General features: G+C 38.6%; 1 protein-coding gene across 2 annotated transcripts; it reads left to right on the top strand.

Moving 5' to 3' along the window:
• Positions 1-648: 648 nt before the first annotated feature.
• Positions 649-13,668, top strand: LOC143031085 (uncharacterized). Of its 2 annotated transcripts, none has more exons than XM_076194499.1 (2): positions 649-723; positions 11,240-13,668. In XM_076194499.1, exon 2 carries the CDS (start codon positions 11,463-11,465, stop codon positions 12,828-12,830), a length of 1,368 nt encoding a protein of 455 aa, XP_076050614.1. In that variant the 5' UTR covers positions 649-723; positions 11,240-11,462; the 3' UTR covers positions 12,831-13,668. The 2 variants fall into 2 exon arrangements, with proteins under 2 accessions (XP_076050614.1, XP_076050613.1); XM_076194498.1 differs by having other exon boundaries at positions 690-961.
• Positions 13,669-23,797: the final 10,129 nt, after the last annotated feature.

The raw sequence follows: 23,797 nt of genomic DNA, 5'->3' as shown, positions 1-23,797 counted from the left end.
CAGGTACTTGACAAATTGAATTTTCCTTGAATATGACAAATAATGAATAAAGTTCTTATATCTTAATATATTAATAGTTCACTAAGGATCAAATATTAAATGAAGTAAATGTACGACATTACAACTGAAATAGTTTAGGAACGTCTTCATTCCCGCTTCTAAACTAACAAAACCTGCAATAACTTCAGAGCCCAAATAAAGGGTTTAATTAAAATAAACTTAGGCAACCCTGTCCATATAATCTTTAGTACCCTGAAACTACGGCAGAGAACGAAAATCCAGGAAGAAAGGATATGTAAATCGTGTAATAATGAGACACTTCACGATTTATTGAAGAGGAGAAAAGTAAGATAAAATAATTTAAAGGAAATATTAATAACGAAGATCGAGTTGCAGTATGATGTCTATTCGAAAAAGGAAACATAGAAGATATAAAAGAAAATATGTACATAATGGAAACAGGACTAAAACTGATGAACGAAGCGAACGGAATACTGAGTAAAGGCATACATACATACATATACCAAGGCTTTTTCCTCCTTACATGGGAGGTAGCCAAAAAGAAAAGGACATAAAATCATTCCCACCCATTCCATCCCTAAATACACTCCACTCCCCTTCACTGAGTAAAGGCGATGTCAGTAAAATAAATTAAAGCAAATTGAAGCGCGTGCTGCGTATCACAGACAGTAAACAGGACATCGTATACAAAACTTGAACCCGGTAAGCCATTTCTAAAAGTGGCCTCGCAGTTACAAGACTATTTGAAATTCCTTGGACATTTGCGAAACGCTGCAAGTTCACGAAGATTGTAACTTAAAAGGGAATCTACACAGTAATATAAAAGTCATTTCAAGGCGTTCCCCACCAGAGCCTACATGGTTCCAATGATGGCTGGAAATTGGAGGCCATTATGTTTGTAGCCGTTTTGGTGCTGGATACTTTGGAAAGAATATTGGAGGTCAGTAATGAGATAAAATTAGATATTACTGCGTTGAAAGAAGATCAGAGTTTTAAAATTTGTGGAGGGGATGGCTGCATCGGGGGGGGGGTAAACTTTCTTTGGGTTTGGGATGCACAAAAAAAAAAAAAATAAGATAAATCAATCGATCAATCAAATAATAATAGCATCATATAAACCAAGAAAACATAAAATTAGGTAAATTAGAGATGTTTACCAATATTATCTTTAAACCTCTATTGGTGTTACTATTGATTTGTGGTATTTACATGATATGGGGTTTAGAATACTCAGAATGATAACTAGCTAATGATGTAGATAAGAACTGAAGGTGTGAGACTGGCAAATACCTAATATACTAAGTTGTTTGACTGTCTTAGTTTTAATTTTCACGAACATAATTATTAATTTGCAGTACTTGTATGTGGTGTTTGAAATGCTCAGACTACTAAGACCTTGATATGGATATAGGTAAGAATTGCAGTTGTGAACCCTAGCCTAACCTAACTCATGGGAAATTTAAAGAAGTTCGCTCATCTTAATCTAGAAATATTACTGTTTATGGTATTTATGTGAATGAGATTTAGAATACTCAGAATTTCATCTGTGAGACTGACAAGCATCCTACTGTTTACCATTGATGAAGTTTTAGGCTCCAGTCCACAGTCCACCAGCTATGCTATGCTCTGCTGAGCCATCAGAGATATAGTATCAACACTGATAATTATCATTAATGCACATATCAATAAAATCATTTGCTTTCTTGAACAAGTAGGCCTTCAGTGCTTTCTTAAAGGTTGTCAAGGTTGTCTTGGTATTATTTCAGGTTGCACACCTATGTGATATAGCATTGAAAAAGTAAATATTAATTTTGTAAACCATAAGACATGAGTGCAGTATGTGATTTTCATGGCAGAAATAAATAACAAAAAATTGCTTCAAGCAAATCTACTAATGAACGAATGCACTAGGATATGGTCCAGATGCTGTGCTGTTGTCTGTCCAGTCACTGTCAATCAGACGATGGCTATCATGTTGTGGACCAGGTGTTCTCCAACTCCAGGTGACGTTAATAAGCACTATTACAAAGACAATAGGACTTCCTTGGACTTTATGAGAGAACACAGGGATCTGCCTTCATCAGTTAATTGCCTGAGGTACAACAATAATCTCAGGCCATCAGTATCTGTGATGAAGACCCGGATGATCTTTAGAATTTGAGGTACTGAATTACTTAATATAGGCTAGGTTACATAGGTTATTTAAGTTAGGTAGGTTAGACGAATTTAGCAACCTTTCATTTCTTTGACCTCGGCATCTATCAAAACACATGGGTATCATTCAACCCTGCAACTTCATTAGTAAATAGGTTTTAGCAACTTTTTGTTATTGATTTCCACCAAGAAAATTGCATATTACATTGATGTATTATAATTTACAAAATTAATAATTTCCTATTGCTATATTGCATAGGTGTGCACAACTAAAATTTGCCCAATTCTTGTCATTTCCAGGTAACTCATTATATAATCATGGAGAAATCTTTTCAAATGATCTAAAACCCTTTCCCAAGTTAACTCTGGGCTCGAAGAGCCTGGCTGCTCAGCATTGTGTCTCAGAGCCAAAGGGGTATCAAGATGCAAGTCCTGCAGTAAATTCCTTATATACCTGATGAGTCAGGACACAAATTTTGTAAATCATGCATGCCTTGATTGGCAACCAATGCAAGTCAATGAGTACTGGTGTTATTCTTTCATGGAGAGGCAGGTCTTATGAGTCTAGCAGTTCTGATCATAACTAGTTGTAACTTCTTCAATAGATAATTAGGGAGTCCATAATAAAGCAAATTACAATAGTCCAATTTGCTAATGACATGATTGTGAACAAGCAGTTTCATTGCATTTCCATCCAAATATTTCTTGAGAAATGAAATATTCTGTAGATGATATCCTGTTGTTCTTACCACTTGATTGATTTGATCTTTGAAAGATAGGTTATAGTCTGTGATCACACCTAAGTCTTTGACTGCCTTTTCTACAGTCATTAAGGTTCCTTTAATCTGAAGAGTAACAATGTCTAACTTTCTAAGATTCTGTTTTATCTTCGTTTAACTATAGTTGCTTAGAGTTCATCCATTTTCCCACATCTTTCATTATCATACCTATTTTAACTTCAGTATTCACTACTTCATCCAGTGTCCAATAAAACTGTGCATCATAGGCATATGGTTTAAAGTCAACTCCATGTTTACTAAGTATACGCAAGAGTACACTTGTGTACACACAGAAGAGAATAGGGCCCAGTACACAATAAGATCTGTTTTCAAGATAATTCCTGAAATATTTCAGTGCATCACCTTCAATTCTATTGTTCTTACAGTCTATCTTAACTTCAGTATTCACTACTTCATCCAGTGTCAAATAAAACTGTGTATCATCAGCATATAGCTTAAAGTCAACTCCATGTTACTAAGTATATGCGAGAGTTCACTTGTGTACATACATATACCAAGGCTTTTTCCCCCTTACAAGGAAGGTAGCCTAAAAGGAAAAGGCATAAAATCATTCCCACCCATTTCATCCCTGAATACACTCCACACCCCTCCACCCTCCCTCTTATCTTAGCACCTCCTGGATGACGGGTCATCCCTGCACCTTGTCCACTGCCCTGGGTCAGAGGCAGTGTCGCAAGACACAGCACATCCACAACAAGGCCGCTTCAATAAATCGGCGACCCCCCCCCCTCTCCGTCCCCCCATGCATAAAGGAGAAGACAGGGAGAAATCCCTTCGGGCTGCGTCAAACTTTGCTCACACATACTACCTCACCCCCCATGCCCCCGCCCATTCCACCTCATGCATCACAACATCATCCATATACAACCATTCTCCATTCACCCCTGTCTTCTGTCCTCTCCCGTCCTTCCTCAACAGACATTCCCCTCTTCCCCAAAGCCCCCTTCACCCCATCCTAGGACATCCCTTCATGTTCACTCTCTCCACATCTGCCTACCTCTTTTACTAGTCTTTCTTCACTCATTCTTTCCATGTGTCCAAACCATCCTAATACTCTTTCATCAACCCTATCTCCCAACTCCCTTTCCACCCCTGTTCTCCTCCTCACCTCCTCATTTGTCACTCTATCCAGCCTAGTAATCCCCAACATACTTCTCAGACACCTCATCTCAAACACATTCAAACTCCTCTCTTCCTCTCTTATGTTCCATGTTTCTGCCCCATACAATGCTGTTGGCACAATCACTCCTTCATACAGTCTCCTCTTAGCATCCATTCCCAAATGTCTATTCCTCATTACACTTTTTAATCCACCAAGGCATTTACTTGCTTCTCTCAATCTACATTCTACCTCCACCTTCACTCCACCTTTTCCTGCCACATTTGCACCCAAGTATCTAAAACTATCCACTTCCTCCGGTCGCTCTCCCTTAATGCTCACTTCCAGTCTACTGCCACTTTCACCCCTTGTACATCTCATGACCTTACTTTTACCCACATTTATCTTTAGCTTTCTTCTATCACATACTCTCCCAAACTGTGTCACCAACTTCCTCAATCCCTCCTCTGATCCTGCCACAAGCACAGTGTCGTCTGCAAACAACAGCTGGCTCACCTCCCACTTTTCTCCATTTTCTTTAACCATCTCCAATCCCTGACCCACTACCCTTGCATTTACCTCTCGCATTACCCCATCCATGTATAAGTTGAACAGCCAGGGCGACATAACGCATCCTTGACGAAGTCCCACCTTTACCTCGAACCACTCACTCTCTCCATTTCTAATCCTGACACAAGCTCTACTACTCTCATAAAAACTCTTGACAGCTCCTAGAAGCTTTCCTCCTATCCCATATATCCACAAAACCTCCCACAGTGCCTTTCTGTCTACCCTATCGTAAGCCTTTTCCAGATCCATAAAAGCCCAAAAAACATCCTTCCCCTTTCCTATAGCTTTCTCACATATCTGTCTTACCACAAAAATCTAATCTACACAACCTCTACCTGTCCTAAATCCACACTGTTCCTCACCAATTACTCCCTCTGTTCCTCTCCTAATCCTCTCAATCAAGATCCTCCCATAAGCCTTCCCAACTACACTTAACAAGCTAATCCCTCTGAAACTACTACATTCACACATGTCCCCTTTTCCCTTGTAAAGTGGAACTATACAGGCACTCCTCCAGTCCTCCGGCACTCTACCCTCTGTCCATCAAATATTGTAACCTCACAAGCCCGTCCACCATCACTGTACCTCCTTTTTTTTAGACATTCTGCATAGCAACCATCCAGACCAGGTGCCTTACCTGCTTTTATCATCTGCCTTCACTTCATCCTTCCTTATTTCTCCTCCATTTTCCTCACTCATCATGGTCATTTTCTTAGCATTTCCCACTGCAGCTATCTTTCCCTCCCTATCCTCCTTCACATTTAGCAACTCCCTAAAATATTCTGCCCATCTTCCCCTTACTGCCTTCTCTTCCATTATCATCTTTCCATCTGCACCTTTTACCTTTTCTTCTCTACTTGATTTGCCTCATCTTCCTCTCTTAATTTCTTTCCAAAACATCTTTTTATTACTTTCAGTATTTTCTGTCATACTCTTACCCCATTTCACATCTGCTCTCCTCTTTGCTTCCTTTACCTTGTGCTTTACTTCTCTTTTCTTTTCTTTGTACCTCTCATATGACTCCCTCGTCCTATTTTGTAACCAATCTGAGAAAGCTCGCTTCTTCTCTTCTACAACCTTCTTTGTTTCCTCATCCCACCATTCACTACCTTTCCTTCTATTTCCTCCTGTCCTTCTTGTTCCACACACCATCTTTGCCAATACCCCGTCTGGGGTATTGGCTGCATGTTATTGTGGCAAAGTAGCATGCAGTTGATACTTTAGGGTCTATATGAGGCGCCCCTACAGACCAGAGCCACACATAATTTTGTCTGTGATAGAGGAAACTCTGTTCATAGAGAAATGATGACACTTTTATACTACGACTGTCTCTCTGTTATGCTGTCCCCCAACCCCTTGTTACTGTCCTGTACAATTTCTCTGAACATTCATTTCCTTTTTTGCCTACCTTCCCTGTGGCAGGGGAAAAGAATACTGCCACCAAGTATTTCCACTTGGATCGTAAGAGGTGAGAAGAAAGGGACGGGGATTGGGACTAGGCATCCTTCTCCTTGTAGCCCCACAGTGGACGTTCCTAAAAAAAAGTAAAGGCATAAGAGGGTCTAGGAGTGTGTACGCACCGAAGAGAATAATGCCCAGTAAGTACACCCTTCCCTTTTTTCTCGATTTAATGAAGCGGCCTTGCTGTGGATGTGCTGTGTCTTGCGACACTGCTTCTGACCCAGGGCAGTGGGCAAGGTGCAGGGATGACCCGTCATCCAGGAGGTGCTCAGATAAGAGGGAGGGTGGAGGGGTGTGGAGTGTATTCAGGGATGAAATGGGTGGGAATGATGTTATGCCTTTCCCTTTTTGGCTACCTCCCTTGTAAGGGGGAAAAAGCCTTTGTATATTTATGTAAGTACACCCCCCCCTGAGGGACTCCCCTTTGTAAATGTTCAATGTCAGAAAATGATGTTCCTATGTGTACACAATAAGATCTGTTTTCTAGATAACTCCTGAAATATTTAAGTGCATCACCTTCAATTCCATTGTTCCTACAGTGTTGAAGTAATATGTTGTGCACTACAGTAGTAAATGCAGCACTCAAGTCAAGTAAAATCAGAACACTACACTTGCCTTCATATGTGTGTACAAACAGATTGTTTACAACAGAGCAAAGAGTATTCATTATTGAATAAAGACATCTATAGGCCGACTGATTTTCAGGCAATGCATTCACTAACTGGAGAAGTTCCATTAACTGATCAAGAATTACTTTTTCTAGAAACTTTGACAGAAATGTCATAATAGATACTGGTGTAAAAGAACTTAAACACTGGGAATCTAGTTTACCCTAACAATAGGTTTCACAATTGCCCTTTTTCACTCTCAGGAAAAAATATTCTTATTGGTGTTTGTATTAACACTATCAGTCAATCTTTAATAGATCACTAAAATTGTCACATCTCTTCATATCACTCATTGGTAATGGGTTATTAGAATATTATGTGAATATCACTCTTTGTGTGATAGGTATTATTACATTCATATGTACTTGATGGAAACATGATAACTTGATCTCAGGGATTGTACACTCCACATCAGGCATCACTGACATTAGAATTTCTAATAAGATCTTCAGTTTTCTTTTCAAAGAAATCAAGAAAAACTTGCTAATTCAGTATCAGCAAATCCATCAGGCAGCCTCATAACCTTTTTATTTCCAGTCAAACTATCCATCATGGTATACAGTTTGATAATATTTAATCCTGTCTCTGACAGCTTATTTCTATAGTACTGTATTCCCTTTTTCTTTTCATCACCAGACTGTTTTCTATGTTCTTTGCAACTTCATACGTTTTTTTTTTTTTTTTTTTTTTCCTGAGTATTTCAACATTAAACCAAGTAGCATAATCCTTTACCACTAGGGTACATAGTATGCTCTTCTCATGTAATCTTGTTATATAACAGGTTACACATTGTCCTGATTCCACTAACTCGTGTTCACTTATCTTACTTTTTTCTTCAGAAATTCTCCATGTGACAGAATTCACCAAGAGTTTTGTTTGAAAATTCCTCATAAGTTGAAACATAAGCCTTTTTTTTTTTTAGATACCAGCTCTTTCAAATTCAATTTCAAAAGTTACAAGTTTATGCACAGGGAATATACAGCATACTTCATCAACACAATCTTCTGAGTGAGATCATAATTACAGTCATTAGAAATTAGATCTAATACATGACCACCTTCAGAAGTCACCTCATTCACTTTGCTGTTAAGAGTAAATGAGTATATCATCTCCATAAAAGCTGTGACTAAAGAATTTATAACATCTTCAAACCAAATATTAAAGTCTGTACAGATAAATACATTAGCACTTACCATATCAACAGATTCAAGATACAAGAAAAACTCAATAAACATATTAACTCTTCAATGCAGAGGCCAATATATTACAATAAACATATTTTTCCTGCCAACAATTTCACAGCAAACCTCTATGAACTCAAAAATTTCCCATTTTACTGTCCTTTTTTTCATTCTTGAATGAGTGAGAGAGAAAAATTCCAGCTCCATCTCTTTTTTTTCTCTCTAATTACATGTAAGAATGTACGAGTCACTGGTGTCATCTCATGAATCTTTGCTTTCTTAATAAATACCAAAAATTACTAGGACTCATTATAGAGATCATACAGGGAAAAATTAAAGTGGAGAACAAAAATTATTTTGGTGTAGCGGCCTAAGAATATCTAAGCATTATATTTATGCCCCAGAGAAAGCAAACAGGATGCTGGGAATAGTGGCTCAAATTACTTACTTCCAAAGTCCAGCTGTTATCAACAAGTTGTATAATGCTGGTCCACCTAAACAGGTACATTATTTTTGGTATGGATTCAGTGGCGTAGCTAGTGCTTTTGCCGTCCAGGGCGGCAAAATTAGTGTATCGTCTTTGCACACACTATTTCTTCTTTCAAATTGTTCCAGATGTCTATTGTTCTGTGTGGGAAACAGCTTCTACTGTCTACATTATAAGATTCAATTGATACTAAACATAGTTTAGCCAAAATAAATTTCAGTAGCCTATACATATTAACTCGTAACAGTAGTCTTGTCCAATTTCTGTGCAGAGCATGTTCATTTTCACCCATGTATACCCATCCAATTGGATCGATGTTAACACGCTTGCAAACTGTCACGCTTTATTATGCTTAATAACGTAGAAAAAACTGACATCTATGAGAGACTGATTAATGTAATTTTGTATCAATCATACAAGCCCCAAAAATGCCGCCCCTCAAAAAGTGCCGCCCGGGGCGCACCACCCCTACCGCCCCCCCTTAGCTACGCCACTGTATGGATTACAAACCTTGTTTAAGACTTTTGGATGGGAGAAAGAACAGTGACAAACCTCAAAACGTGCATCATATATAAGAAAAAAAACATACAACTGCCACTGGAAAAAAAAATCCATAAAAGAAAGAGAATGTGTAGGTTAGGTATGGTTAGAATAGGGGAAGAATGTGCTTGTTTTATAGCTTATACTAACAATTTTGTCGTTGTTTCTTTTGTAAATTACTGGCTTTGCACAACTTCTCTTACTCAAAATGCTTATTTCCCAGTGTGTTCCGCAGACAGTGGTTGAGGGTGGGGGCTAGAACAAACAAGTGATTTCCGATTGAAACAGAACATACAATTCAATCAAATCTACATTAAAAATGTGAATGTTAGGATTTATACCCCTAAATGGAATGTAACTTTGGATTATATATGTTATTTTTTCACCCAGATTTCCTCCAGTCCATTACATGAAGCTCATATAAACCAGTAAAATGATCTTTTCTGAAGTCGGGTTATACATATGTGTATCTTTTTCATTCGTGGTTAGAGTCTGTGGATCCTACAGGTATTGTTTTCACCAACTCCACCAGTTAACATATTTTGGCAGCTGGCAACCAGTCGACTGAGTACATTCCCATGCCATTTGTATTCATTTACATGCTGCACTAATCAATTGTTTTTACTAAAGAAATGCACACCCGCGCGATATATAGATACAAGATTATATATTAAATTGGTAAATTATACTACACAAACGTAATATATGTTTTTCGTGGTGAAAATTAATTTTAAAAAATTGCTAAAGCAAATACACTACCGAACGGAGCTGTGACGAGAGTTTAGAAACATTGTGTCGTCTGTCCAGTTCCGTCAGTGTCATTTTGACGATGGCGATGGGTACCTAACCTCGTAAGAGGTTAAGTTAGACCAATTTATACTTTAATTTCTTCGACCTCGGCATCTATCAAAAACATGGCATCTTGTCGCGGCTTTGTTCGGTAGTGTATCACTTTAAGGATTTTTTTTTTTTTTTTTTTTTTTGTGATTTCCGCTAAGAAAAACGCATATTTTGTTGATGTGTTCTTGTATACAAAATCTATATTTAATTTTCTATTACTATATCGTATAGGTGTGCACTTTTAGATTTATCAGTGATTGTCTTGACTGACATTCTATAAATGTCAGTGAAATTTGTATTTATCATCAGGAAGTCACGACTAGAAAAGGTATCTTCCAATTTGTTTGGATAGTATGAGCCATTAAAGGGCCAGCGGACACAGTTACACAGCAAAACAGCTGCCAGGAGATCCTTCTGTCCATAATACGTTCTGGTATTCTGTCGCAGGATGAAGTCCGTGCAGTACCCAGCCACCAAGAACTCAAACTATTCGGCCGTTTTAGACGCCAAAAGAGCAAAACTATTGGCAGAGGCCGTGTGATACATGTTCGTTGAGCACTTGCTGGACCAGGGACTCCAAAGTGGTTGATGCAAGTATCCATGGGGACGATAAATATCCAACCTACCATTTCGGAGGAGATTGCTTGCAACCACCATCTGCCTCTCCACACACATTTCCAATAATTTCTCTCCACTTTCGATTCTTCCTGGAATACCATATATTCCAACTACGAAATCAATTTCTTTATCAATTCGCGCTCTCAAGTCCCACAACACAACCAAACAATTGTAAGACGGGAGCGTCACTGAAAGGCTGGCACCGCCCGGTAATCGAACCCCGGGACTTCCCACTGTCCGGGCCAATTACACCACTGTCCCCTCTAGTGACCACTGGCACAGCAATTAATTCCAACGCTTCCCACGCAAACCGACAAATCACCCCACAATTCTTTCACGCCCTGATGTTAAGATTGTTATTGAAACGTGGGTTAATGCAGATGTTGCGCACGCCTGTAGTATAACGATCTGAGAAGTTTAGTTTGCATGTCTGCCATTTTTTATCTGTAACAAAATTCCTCTGACAATGTGGGACCATTTGTTGCTCAAATTGGAACTTACATTGGCCGTTTTACTTACAGCTTTTCAGATTTATTTCAAATGACAAAAAAAAAAAAACACTTTGCTCTTTCTGCTAGGAGTGTAAGAGAGCATTTGGTAAGAGGGTGTTAGTAGTGTCAAATGACAACATACATATTCTTCTCTTTCTTAGTATTCCATGCGACATATGGATTTATCACGGTGTGTTTATGCGCATTTTGATGTTTAAATAATTTCATTTTTAATTCCAATTTTATATACAATAGATTTATCATTACAAAGGATTACAGACATTTAAAAGCTTTACTTTTTATTTTCAGGGGCAGGATTTAACAATCCAGATTTCACTAGAAAGTCGACCTTAAATTCTATACATTCGCTATTGACGCCGGAGAAAAGATATCACAGTTTGGCCAACGTGATGCAGATATATCCCACAAGAGTATTCTCAAAAGGTATATAACGACCCACATAGGAGAGAAACCTTTTCATTTTGTCCTTTGCGACGCAGCTTTCACAACAAAAGCAAGTCTTCGACGTCACATGATGAACCACACAGGCGAGAAATCTTTCCAGTGTGACCTTTGTGACGCAGTTTTCACAACAAAGGCAGGTCTTGGACGTCACGTGATGACCCACACAGGAGAGAAACCTTTCGAGTGTGGCCTTTGCTCAGCAGCTTTCAAAACAAAGTCAGAGCTACGATCTCACGTGATGACCCACACAGGAGAGAAGCCTTTCCAGTGTGACATTTGCGATGCAGCTTTCATAAGTAAGTCAAATCTTCGATGTCACGTGATGACCCACACAGGAGAGAAACCTTTCAAGTGTGACCTTTGCGACGCAGCTTTCACAAGTAAGTCAACTCTTCGATGTCACGTGATGACCCACACAGGAGAGAAACCTTTCAAGTGTGACCTTTGCGACGCAGCTTTCACTGCGGAACGTTTCCTCAAACGTCACCAGATGGTCCACACAGGAGAGAAGCCTTTCCAGTGTGACCTTTGCACCGCAGCTTTCTCAAGTAAGTCATATCTTCGATGTCACGTGATGACTCACACGGGAGAGAAGCCTTTCAAGTGTGACCTTTGCGGAGCAGCTTTCATAACAAAATCACATGTTCGAAATCACGTAATGACCCATACAGGAGAAAAGCATTTCAAGTGTGATCTTTGCGACGCAGCTTTCACTAGGAAGTCAAGTCTTCAATGTCACGTGAAGACCCACACGGGAGAGAAGCCTTTCAAGTGTGACCTTTGCGACGCAGCTTTCACAAGGAAGTCAAATCTTCGATGTCACGTGATGACCCACACAGGAGAGAAACCTTTCCAATGTGATCTTTGCGGAGCAGCTTTCACAACAAAATCACATGTTCGAAGTCACGTAATGACCCATACAGGAGAGAAGCCTTTCCAGTGTGACCTTTGCGACGCAGTTTTCACAAGGAAGTCAAAACTTCGATGTCACGTGATGACCCACACAGGAGAGAAGCCTTTCAAGTGTGACCTTTGCGACGCAGCTTTCACAAGGAAGTCAACTCTTCGATGTCACGTGATGACCCACACAGGAGAGAAGCCTTTCCAGTGTGACCTATGCGATGCAGCTTTCATTGCGAAAAGTGACCTCAATTATCACCAGATGACCCACACAGGAGAGAAGCCTTTCCAGTGTGACCTTTGCACCGCAGCTTTCACAAGTAAGTCAAATCTTCGACGTCACGTGATGACCCACACAGGAGAGAAGCCTTTTAAATGTGATATTTGCGGAGCAGCTTTCAGAACAAAATCACGTGTTCGAACGCACGTAATGACCCACACAGGAGAAAAACCTTTCAAGTGTGACCTTTGCGACGCAGCTTTCTCAAGGAAGTCAAAACTTCGATGTCACGTGATGACCCACACAGGAGAGTAGCCTTTCCACTGTGACCTTTGCGACGCAGCTTTCACAAGAAAGTTAACTCTTCGATGTCACGTGATGACCCACACAGGAGAGAAGCCTTTCCAGTGTGACCTTTGCGACGCAACTTTTAAGAGAGCGAGTGGTCTCAAATACCACGTGATGACCCACACAGGAGAGAAGCTTTCCAAGTGTGATCTTTGTAACGCAGGCTTCATGGCAATGTTAAGTCTTCGACGTCACGTGATGACCCACACAGGAAAGAGGCCTTTCAATTATGATCTTTTGCGAAGCAGGTTTCAGAATAAAGCATCATCTCAAAAGAGACATGGCAACCCACACATGTCCTTTGCGATACAACTTTCAAATGTGCCCTTTGTGACGCAGCCTTGTCAATGTAGTCAAATATTCGAAAGCCTGCACCTACACAGGAGATAAGCCTTTCAAGTTTGAGCTTTGCGACGCAGCTTGCAGAATAGAGTTGAGTCTTTGATAGCATGCCATGGCCCACACAGGAGAGAAGCCTTTCATTTGTGACTTTTGCCACGCATCTTCCTTTCAACTAAAATCTCCGATATTATATCAGAACCCACATGTGAGGGAAGCCTTTCAAGTGTGAACGCACCTTTCAGAGGAAAGGATCATCTCAGAAACTACATGGTGACCCACCCAGGGTAAAGACCTTTCCAGTGTGACCTGTGCGGTACAGCTCTCATAGCGAAATGTGACCTCAAATATCACGTGATGACCCACACAGGAGAGAATCCTTTCAACAGTGAGCTTTGCGACGTAGCTTTTAGATGAAAGCATATTCTCAAAAGGCGGCCCACACAGGAGAGAAACCTTTCCAGTGTGACCATTGCGAAGGAACTTTCAGGAGAATGGGTGGTCTCAAATGTCATATGATGACTCGCATTGGAGAGAAGCATTTCAAGCACGACTTATACTATACATCTGCCATGACAAAGCCTCGTCTAAAAGCTCGCACGAGGGCCCACACAAGGGCGAGGCCCTGTGTGACCCCTGTGGTGATGAAGGTTTCTTACACAAAATCACTTGGGAGATCCACCCAGGGGGTAAATGGCCCTACACACGCTCAGACTTTTACTCAGACTTGTCTGCACAAACCATGTATGCGCAGACAAGTCTGAATGTGTGTATGTAGAGGAGATTTGTGGTCTGCACAGACCTAGAAAAATGTGACGTCAGTCCGCGAGCGAAGCGAGGACTGACGTCATATTTTTCTAGGTCTGTGCAGACCACAAATCTCCTCTACATACACACATTCAGACTTGTCTGCGCATACATGGTTTGTGCAGACAAGTCTGAGTAAAAGTCTGAGCGTGTGTAGGGCCCTTAACATTGCATCTTGACAGACATGTAAAGATCTGTACATGATAACAAAAATAAATAAATAACCTTTGCTTTGCAGGTTTTATTCACAATAAAGATGTGTTAACCCGTATAAGATTTTTTATCATATTTTCTTTCAAGTTTTATTAACTGTTACATGTTGTCTATATGGAAAAAGTATATAGTTACTAAAAACGGGATACATACTTGGAGTTAAAGCTATTCAATTAAATACTTGAACATTACTTCTGGTTAGTCCGCGAATACATTTATTTGTCTTGTAAAAAATAAAGACGTTGTGACTCTGCTGCGTTTGGAAATGTAGTATTTAACCTATCCAACAAGGTTATATTTCGTCCGAGAGGAACCCACTACACATCGAGACATTTAACAGAGTATGTGTAGTTTCCTCACTGTTATTTACGATTCATTATTAGTTATCTGTCAATACATTATTTACTATTTACCTGTTTGTTATCTCCTGCAATTGTAATGGCTATTTCAAACTACGTGTTCCTTTCATTATCTGCACTTCGTTTATATTGATTCATTGCTAAATAAAATTATTATTATTACTTATACAATTGACTTTATTTTTTCTTTTATTTATCGTTATATTTTTTCCGGATCCGACCTAGTTATGGACCAAAAGGTCTCCTGTCGGCATGCTCCTCATTTGTAATCCTTTGAAGTGGGTTTACTGTATATCCTGGGCCCAAACGTCCGCACAAGTGGCGGTTGGCGAGTGTTGGATTAAGAGACTTGCAGTAGGTGTACCGCCTTGGTGGTGTGTGGTCAGTGTGCTTCTCACAGTGTTGAGTAGATGCAAGTTTTGTTTTGATGTACCAATGAATGCGGCAATTTCAGGGCTTACACCCACGGGTTTATGAGCCAAGTATTTGAGGGAACCAGGGTGGTTTAGGATGGTTGGGTGTCTGTAGGTCGAGACGAAGTCGATTAAAAGAATCCGTTGCTGTACTTTGTTGAATTCTAGTGAGATGGCATGAGTATCATTGGATAGGTATAAAAGAGGGGAAAGTCGACGAGTAAGAGAGTAAAAGTCAAGATTAAAGTTTCCTGGCTGGAGTGGATTCTGCTGCCCCAGTACCCGGGGGGGGGGGGGTTGCAGGATTAGATCGGCGCCTGGTCGAGTGTACAAGTAAGTTGTTCTTTGGTCTATATGTGTGCACTGCTGAGGTATCTTAATTATGTATGTTTTATAGAATCAATATGTATATATATACATTAAGTTTAATAGAGACAAAACAATGAAAGCAGCGTTTTCACTTAGTTCCCCTCTCCACTGCTGGTTGTATCCGTTGAATCAACTCCTCTGGATAACACATCGAAAAAAAAAAAATCCATAATCAGGTGTGTTTAAGTAACTGACTGAAATCACTGTCCAAACACGACCCACTTTGACCCCAACCTGGAGTATATAATCCCCGTGTGACAGCATAGCTTACTTTCCTGCCACTGAAGAAGCACCAGGTGTACAAATTCATTTTGGCTACAAGCTATTTATGTCTGCTACTCGTCAACATGATATACTTGGAACACTGCCTATAGAAGACATGAATGTTTTAACCCATTCAACTCCGATGACAAGATGTCTTGTCATTTGGTCAAATAAAACAAAAAATCATAAAACACCAAAATGTTTGATCAAACACCAGAAAAATAGGACGTCAGTCCTCGCTTCGCTGCGAGCGAAGCGAGGATTGACGTCATATTTTTCTGGTGTTTGATCAAACATTTTGGTGTTTTATGATTTTTTGTTTTATTTGACCAAATGACAAGACATCTTGTCATCAGAGTTGAATGTTTTAAAAGAAGATATGACACGAAACTTGGTCATAATAAAGTTGCCATCGACTTCGGTGAAATATGCTTGTTGGGAATCCTGCCCATATATACTATGAATATATACATACATATATATGCGTGTGTGATTCACCATTATCTTGGATCACGTGCTGGATTCATAGTGTCGCTGCTTAATTATTTTAGCTCGGTATTCGTAAACGAAACACCTCAAAGGGAACTCCAAACTGAAACCTGTGAAAAGTCTAGGGTAAACTTACTACTGTAAATATAACAAAAGAAAAAACTAAAAGGTGTATAGATAAACTCAAAGTTAATAAAACACCAGGGCCTAACGGTTGGCATCCAAGAATCTTAAAGGAAAAGAAAAATGAGATTGTTGTTCCATTAGAAATTATTTTTAAGAAATCCATCATATCCGGAGATGTCCCAAGAGAATGGAAGCTAGCTAACGTTACTCCCATATTCAAAAAAGGTGACAAAAAGAAGCCAAATAACTATAGGCCTATAAGTTTGACTTCAATCGTAGGGAAAATAATGGAAACTATCATCAGAGATGCTATCGAACATAATTTAGAAAGTAACCGTTTGATAAATGATAGTCAGCATGGTTTCAGACGGAAACGTTCTTGCGTGACTAACTTACTCGAATTCTACAACACAGTTATCTCGAATTATGACAAAAGAAACAATATAGATTTAATATATCTAGACTTTGCAAAAGCTTTTGATACCGTCCCACACGAAAGACTACTTACTAAATTAGCTTTACACGGAATAAGTGGTAGCCTATTAAGTTGGACTAGTAATTGGATGAATGGTCGAAAACAGAGAGTTGTCTTAAATGGAAAAATTTCTAGATGGAAAAATGTTTCAAGTGGAGTTCCTCAGTGTTCCTTTTATGGGCCACTTCTATTCATAGTATATATAAATGATATAGACCATGGACTAAAATATATCGTTTCCAAATTTGCTGATGATACAAAACTGTACGGAATGGCAAATGATCACTTAAACCAATTAGATATTCAAGAAGATTTAGATAAATTACAGCAATGGTCTGAAAAGTGGCTAATGAAATTTAACACAAGTAAATGCAAGGTAATGCACATAGGTAAAAATAACAGTAAGTACGATTACAAGTTATTTGGAAATTCGTTAACAAAAGTGGATAGTGAAAAAGATCTCGGCGTAATTATCAGTAACGACCTCAAATCATCCAAGCAGTGTATTTCAGCCTCTGAGAAAGCAAATAATTTTCTAGGACTGATTGCGCGATCTTTTGATTTCAAAAGTCCATCACCCATAGTTCGTCCACATTTGGAATATGCTATTTCCGTATGGTCACCGAATCTCATTAAAGACATTGGCAGACTGGAAAAAGTACAACGGCGAGCCACAAAACTTGATTCCAAATATCAAAAATAAATCATACGAAAATCGACTAAAACATATGAATCTGTTTTCCCTAAAAAAGCGTAGACTCAGAGGTGACTTGATACAAGTCTTTAAAATTCTAAAGGGAATTGACAACATCAAAAGTGACAAAATTTTCACACTGAATGAGAATCAGACAAGAAACAATGGTCTCAAACTGTCCGGAAATAGATTCAGTTTGGAAGTAGGTAGAAACAACTTTGCCAACCGTGTAGTTAATGAATGGAATAAACTTCCTGCACAGGTAGTGCAATGTAGTTCAGTTCGAAGCTTTAAGAATCATTTAGATAAACACCTAAGCAAGATGCTGTAATGATTGTGATTTATTTCATATTATTTGTTTTTGTTTTGTTATCATTTGTCTGATTTTCATTTATTATTATATGTCAATTTATTATTATTTACTATTTACCTGTTTGTTTATTATTTAACTATACCTATGCATTTATTTATCTTATTTGTTATTTACATTATTACAGTTTTTATTTATTATTTTATTATTATTATTATTATTATTTTTTTTTTTTTTTTTTGCATCTGACCTAGATATGGACCAAAAGGTCTCCTGTCGACATGCTCCGCCTTTGTAATCCTTTACTCCAATTTTAGCCTTATCAGTGTGACTGGTATTTTCTTTACAATTTCTTCATCCAAGTAAATAAAAGCCACTTTGATTGATCTTAGCAAGTTGTAGGTTTCTCCCGACAGTTTTGTTTATCTGTTTATCAGGGGGCATATCCTTTGTGATGATTATATACAAGCTGTTTACTGTTTATTTATCAATTTCATGTCTTTGAGTTTAATTTTTATCGTTTTTTCTTGTTTTTTAAATGCTTTAATACTGTACTGTATTTCAGTATATATAGGCTACGTATACAGGTACTGTATGTATATACTATACCGGTATACACACACACACACGTATTGAATATAACCTTGCTTACCATTTTTAAGGTTTTTGAATTATAGTTTCCTTTTAGTAATTTTTTCTTAACTCTTTAATTGTTATATGCACTCTAAATATATGTATATTTCAAGATCTATCTTGCTCATCCATTTTAATCCATTTTAAGTGTGAGATATAGGTACAGTACATTTATCTTTGTATACAGCATTGAGTAAAAGCAGCAACGACTTCAACAACACTGTAGGAGAGAAGCCAAACGCAGAGTATGGGATCCAATGTATTTAACGTTTCGCCAGCAAGGCTTCTTCAGAAATAACATAGTGGACAAACATCTGACTCCTTCTATAACCCGATCTTGCGGGGAGAAATGAACATGGAACTGGTGTAAACACAATTTGCAAAAGTTGCTTGTTACTTTGTTATTAAAATTGCTGAAGGTTTATTTATTGTAAAAAAAAAAATCCATTGTTTTGATTTATATTATAAAAGCAGATTCAAAACATCTACATTTCATAGTATTGCCAACTATTACCGAGCTGGTTTTCACAACATTAACACCAGCTCGTTACAGTTGGCGATCTTATAAAAAGCCGAAATAAAGGTAGGATAATGTTCGTCAAGCAGGTGTTTACAGTGTGCCATGTTTAGGTTATAAAAAGGTCTATATTGGTGAAAGTTTCCGTGGTGTTGATAAAAGAATATCGGAACATAAATATGATATGATAACTTACAATATGAATAATGCCATTGTTAGACATAGATACGATACAGGCCACAATGCTGCCTGGAATAATTCTAAGATTATTAAATATGAAAACCATACTATGATACATAGATGCTTTGAATCTGCTTTTGTATCTCTCATTGTTAACATAAATCAAAACAATGGATTTTTTACAATATGCCTTTAGCAATTTTAATTTTAAACAAAGTAACAAGCAATTTACGCAAATTGCGTTTACACCAGTTTCATGTTCGTTTCTCCCCGCAAGCTCGGGTTATATCATAGTCAGATGTTTAGATGTTAGCCATATAGTCAGATGTTTGTCCACTATGTTATTTCTGAAGAAGTTTTGCTGGGCGAAACGTTAAATACATTGGATCTCATACTCTGCTTTTGGCTTCTCTCCTACAGTTGTATACAACATTGTTTTCAGTTGCTTATTTGTTAATATGATATGGTAGGTTAAAGAAAGAAAATACTTATTATAGAGTATTCTTATTAGTAAACTCATAATAGGCATCTGCTAGACGTGGTCGTAAGTACGTAAATATCCTTCATCCTTAATTAATTGATCAAACTCTTCCACAAATGCCTTAGCTGCAGGCGCATCACTGCTAGCAGCCTCACCTTTCGACAACATGTGCCGAACCTGGTAACGCTCTCGAAGGCGACGAAACCACCCAGCACTCGCTATGAATTCATGTGAAACGTATTCTTCACCTGCACGTTCTTTCAACATGCGAAATTAACTTGTAGCCTTACTTTGCACTGCTTGCAACATCACTTTCACATTTCTTTGCCTGTTATCTTCCAACCACGTGAATAGCAACTTTTTCATCTCTGCCATACCTGTCGTACGCAATGCCGGGCTGCCACAACTATCTTACGCGCTGTACTGCCAGACAATTATAGTAAACTCATAATATGCATCTAGACGTGGCCGTAAGGGTTGTCGTAACTCGCATACGTCGTAACTCGGATAGTGACTGTATTTACAAAACTAAATTGATCAAGTGATATAAAAAATAATGTGTATATGTATGTTGAGTCGTGTTTGCTCTGACATTATGTAATCATATATCTATGTATTTACCTAGTTGTATTTTACGGGATGAGAGCTAAGCTTATAGTAACCTGTTCTCGTATCTCTCCGCATTCAGTTTATTCTTAAAAATTTGTATAGTTTGACACTCACTGTTTCTCCATTTAGTTTGTTCCAGACATCAATTACTCTATGTGGGAAGCTATTCTTTTTCAAGTCTCTTTTGTAACTGTCCTTCTTTAGTTTATTTTTGTGTCCTCTTGTTTCTCTTCTGTCCCATTTTAACAAGTCTCTATTGAGAATTTCCATCCCTTTCATAATTCTGTAAATAGTTAACAAATCACCTCTTTCTCTTCTCTGTTCCAGTGTTGGTAGAAATATTTTCTCCATTCTTCGTTCGTATGTCAAATTTGATAGTGTAGGTGCCATTTTTATCGCTGCTCTTTGGATTCTTTCTAATTTTCCTATGTTCTTTTTTGTTCTAGGTGCCCAAAGTGTTGCAGCATACTCTAGTTTAGGTCTTATTAGTGTAACCACTATTTTCTTTGCCATTTCTTCATCCATGTAGTCGAAGGCCACTTTCATTGATCTTAATAAGTTAAAAGTCTCTCCAACTAATTAATGTCAATAGATAATACTAATATCATATAAAGGTTGTACAAAGAGAATAAGGATTTATATCCAGTATTATCACCCAAGTGTCACAACTGGTAAAGGAGATGTGACAGGTAACTTAAAATATGACCTATTTTGTGTATTAATGCCTCCATGTTTAAATGGCTTGTAGATTGAAAATGTTAAAGCACTACTCAGATTATGCATTGTCTTCTAGCTACTTCCACATTTACTGGGATTGCACCTTTGATAGCAGTTCCTGGCTTAGTATGCTTTGATTGTCAAGATTGTTTCAGTAGGTACATCTGATAGTTTTTCTATTTGACAAGCAGGTATTTTACTAAATGCGAAAAGAAAAAATATGAAAAGTAGCTCTACAATTTCTTAGATGAATTTTATTTTCTATGTTTTACTAAAATAATAACATGAGTACACTTCTTACTAGGTGCGTGAGATGAACTGCATAAACCTTTCCGGAGTAGGTCAAGCTTAGATTGAGGTCTTATGAACACAAACATGGAATGCTATGGAGTTATATTAAAATATGACTGATGTGGTTCGCTGGGCCATTCCCCATTTTCAAATCTGGTGACGTGATGAAAAAGCTAGAGCAAAATTGGAGTCATTCTGGTTGTAATGAAGTGAGTATTCACATGGCTATTGGATGGTTTTCAGCACATTTGTAATGAAAAAGTAGAATGCAATGTATCATAGCACCATATCCGTGTGTCTAACTATTCTATGTTAGGTGGTGGGATGTACAAAGGGTCTGTTTATGTACAAAGGACTTGAATATGAAATGGTTTGTGTACAAAACATCCACAATCCTATCACATTGTATTAGATAATTACGAAGAGTTGGATGTAATTTTTTTAATTACATTTTTTCCAGGATACGGGTAATTATCATTATTTCTTTGAAAGAGCTATCCGTAGAATCCCTATGTGTCATACAATGAAGAGGATCCAGTGTTACATCTTCAGCACAGCAATATCAAAAGTCATCTGATCTTAGCCCATTCACCTCCGATTACAAGTTGTCTTGTCATTTGGTCAAATAAAACAAAAAATCATAAAAAAACAACAAAATGTTTGATGATCAAACAGCACCAGAAAAATATGACGTCATCAGTCCTCCTCCTCGAGGAGGACTGATGACGTCATATTTTTCTGGTGCTGTTTGATCATCAAACATTTTGTTGTTTTATTATGATTTTTTGTTTTATTTGACCAAATGACAAGACATCTTGTCGTCGGAGTTGAATGGGTTAAATAACAAATGAAGACCTACACTGGAAAGAAGCCTTTCGAATGTGACCTGTGCAATGCAGCTTTCTCAATACTCACCTCAAATTTCATATGTTGACCCACACTAGAGAGGAGGTATTCCAGTGTGGTCTGTGCTATAAAGCTTTCACACCAATGTTTCCTCAAAGATCACATGATGACCCACACATGAAAGAGGCCTTTCCTGTGTGACTATTGTGATTCTGCTTTCTCAAGAAAGGGTTCTCTCACACAGCATATGAGGACCCACACAGTAGAGAAAATTTTCCAGTATGACCTGTGCAACTCTGCTTTCTCACAAGAGTTCTCTCTCATGAGAAAAGCCTTTCTCATGAGTGATATGAGGACCCACACAGGAAAGGGTTCGCTCACACAGTGTATGAGGACCCACACAGGAAAGAAGCCATTCCAGTGTGACCTGTGCAATTCTGCTTTCTCACAAAAAGGTTCTCTTACACAGCAATTGAGGACCCATACAGGAGAGAAGCCTTTCCTGTGTGACCTTTGTGATTCTGCTTTCTCAGTAAAGGATGGCGAGGAGGAGGACTGATGACGTCATATTTTTCTGGTGCTGTTTGATCATCAAACATTTTGTTGTTTTATTATGATTTTTTGTTTTATTTGACCAAATGACAAGACATCTTGTCGTCGGAGTTGGATGGGTTAAATAACAAATGAAGACCTACACTGGAAAGAAGCCTTTCGAATGTGACCTGTGCAATGCAGCTTTCTCAATACTCACCTCAAATTTCATATGTTGACCCACACTAGAGAGGTATTCCAGTGTGGTCTGTGCTATAAAGCTTTCACACCAATGTTTCCTCAAAGATCACATGATGACCCACACATGAAAGAAGCCTTTCCTGTGTCAATATTGTGATTCTGCTTTCTCAAGAAAGGGTTCTCTCACACAGCATATGAGGACCCACACAGTAGAGAAACCTTTCCAGTATGACCTGTGCAACTCTGCTTTCTCACAAGAGTTCTCTCTCATGAGAAAAGCCTTTCTCATGAGTGATATGAGGACCCACACAGGAAAGGGTTCTCTCACACAGCATATGAGGACCCACACAGTAGAGAAACCTTTCCAGTGTGACCTGTGCAATTCTGCTTTTTCACAAAAAGGTTCTCTTACACAGCAATTGAGGATCCATACAGGAGAGAAGCCTTTCCTGTGTGACCTTTGTGATTCTGCTTTCTCAGTAAAGGATGGTCTCACAAAGCATATGAGGACCCGCACAAGAAAGAAGTCTTTCCAGTGTGACATGTACGATTCTGCTTTTTCACTAAAAGATGGTCTCATACAACATGAGATGACCCACACAGGAGAGAAGCCTTTCCAGTTTGACATGTGCAATTCTGCTTTCTCACAAAAGGATGGTTTCACAAAGCATATGAGGATCCAGACAGGAGATAAGCCCTTCCAGTGTGACCTATATGATTCTGCTTTCTCACAGAAGGATTTTCTTATACAGCACATGAGGACCCACACAGGAGAGAAGTCTTTCCAGTGTGACTTCTGCGATTCTGCTTTTTCTCAAAAGGGTGATATCAGAGTGCACATGAGGAGCCACACAGAATAGAAACCTTTTTCAATGTGACCTGTGTGATGCAGCTTTCTCACGAAAGAATCACCTCAAGTTTCATATGATGACCCACACAGGAGAGAAGCCATTCCAGTATGAACTGTGTGAAAAAGCTTTCACACAACAGTGTTTCCTCAAATATCACATGATGACCCACACAGGAGAGAAGCCATTCCAGTGTGAACTGTGTGAAAAAGCTTTCACACA

This window comes from Oratosquilla oratoria, chromosome 12 (genome assembly GCF_046742065.1).
Source record: "Oratosquilla oratoria isolate Oo_2021 chromosome 12, ASM4674206v1, whole genome shotgun sequence".
Classification (NCBI taxonomy): domain Eukaryota; kingdom Metazoa; phylum Arthropoda; class Malacostraca; order Stomatopoda; family Squillidae; genus Oratosquilla; species Oratosquilla oratoria.
The sequence above is the reverse complement of the archived record's forward strand: the minus strand, read 5'-3'. Positions and strand labels throughout refer to the sequence as shown.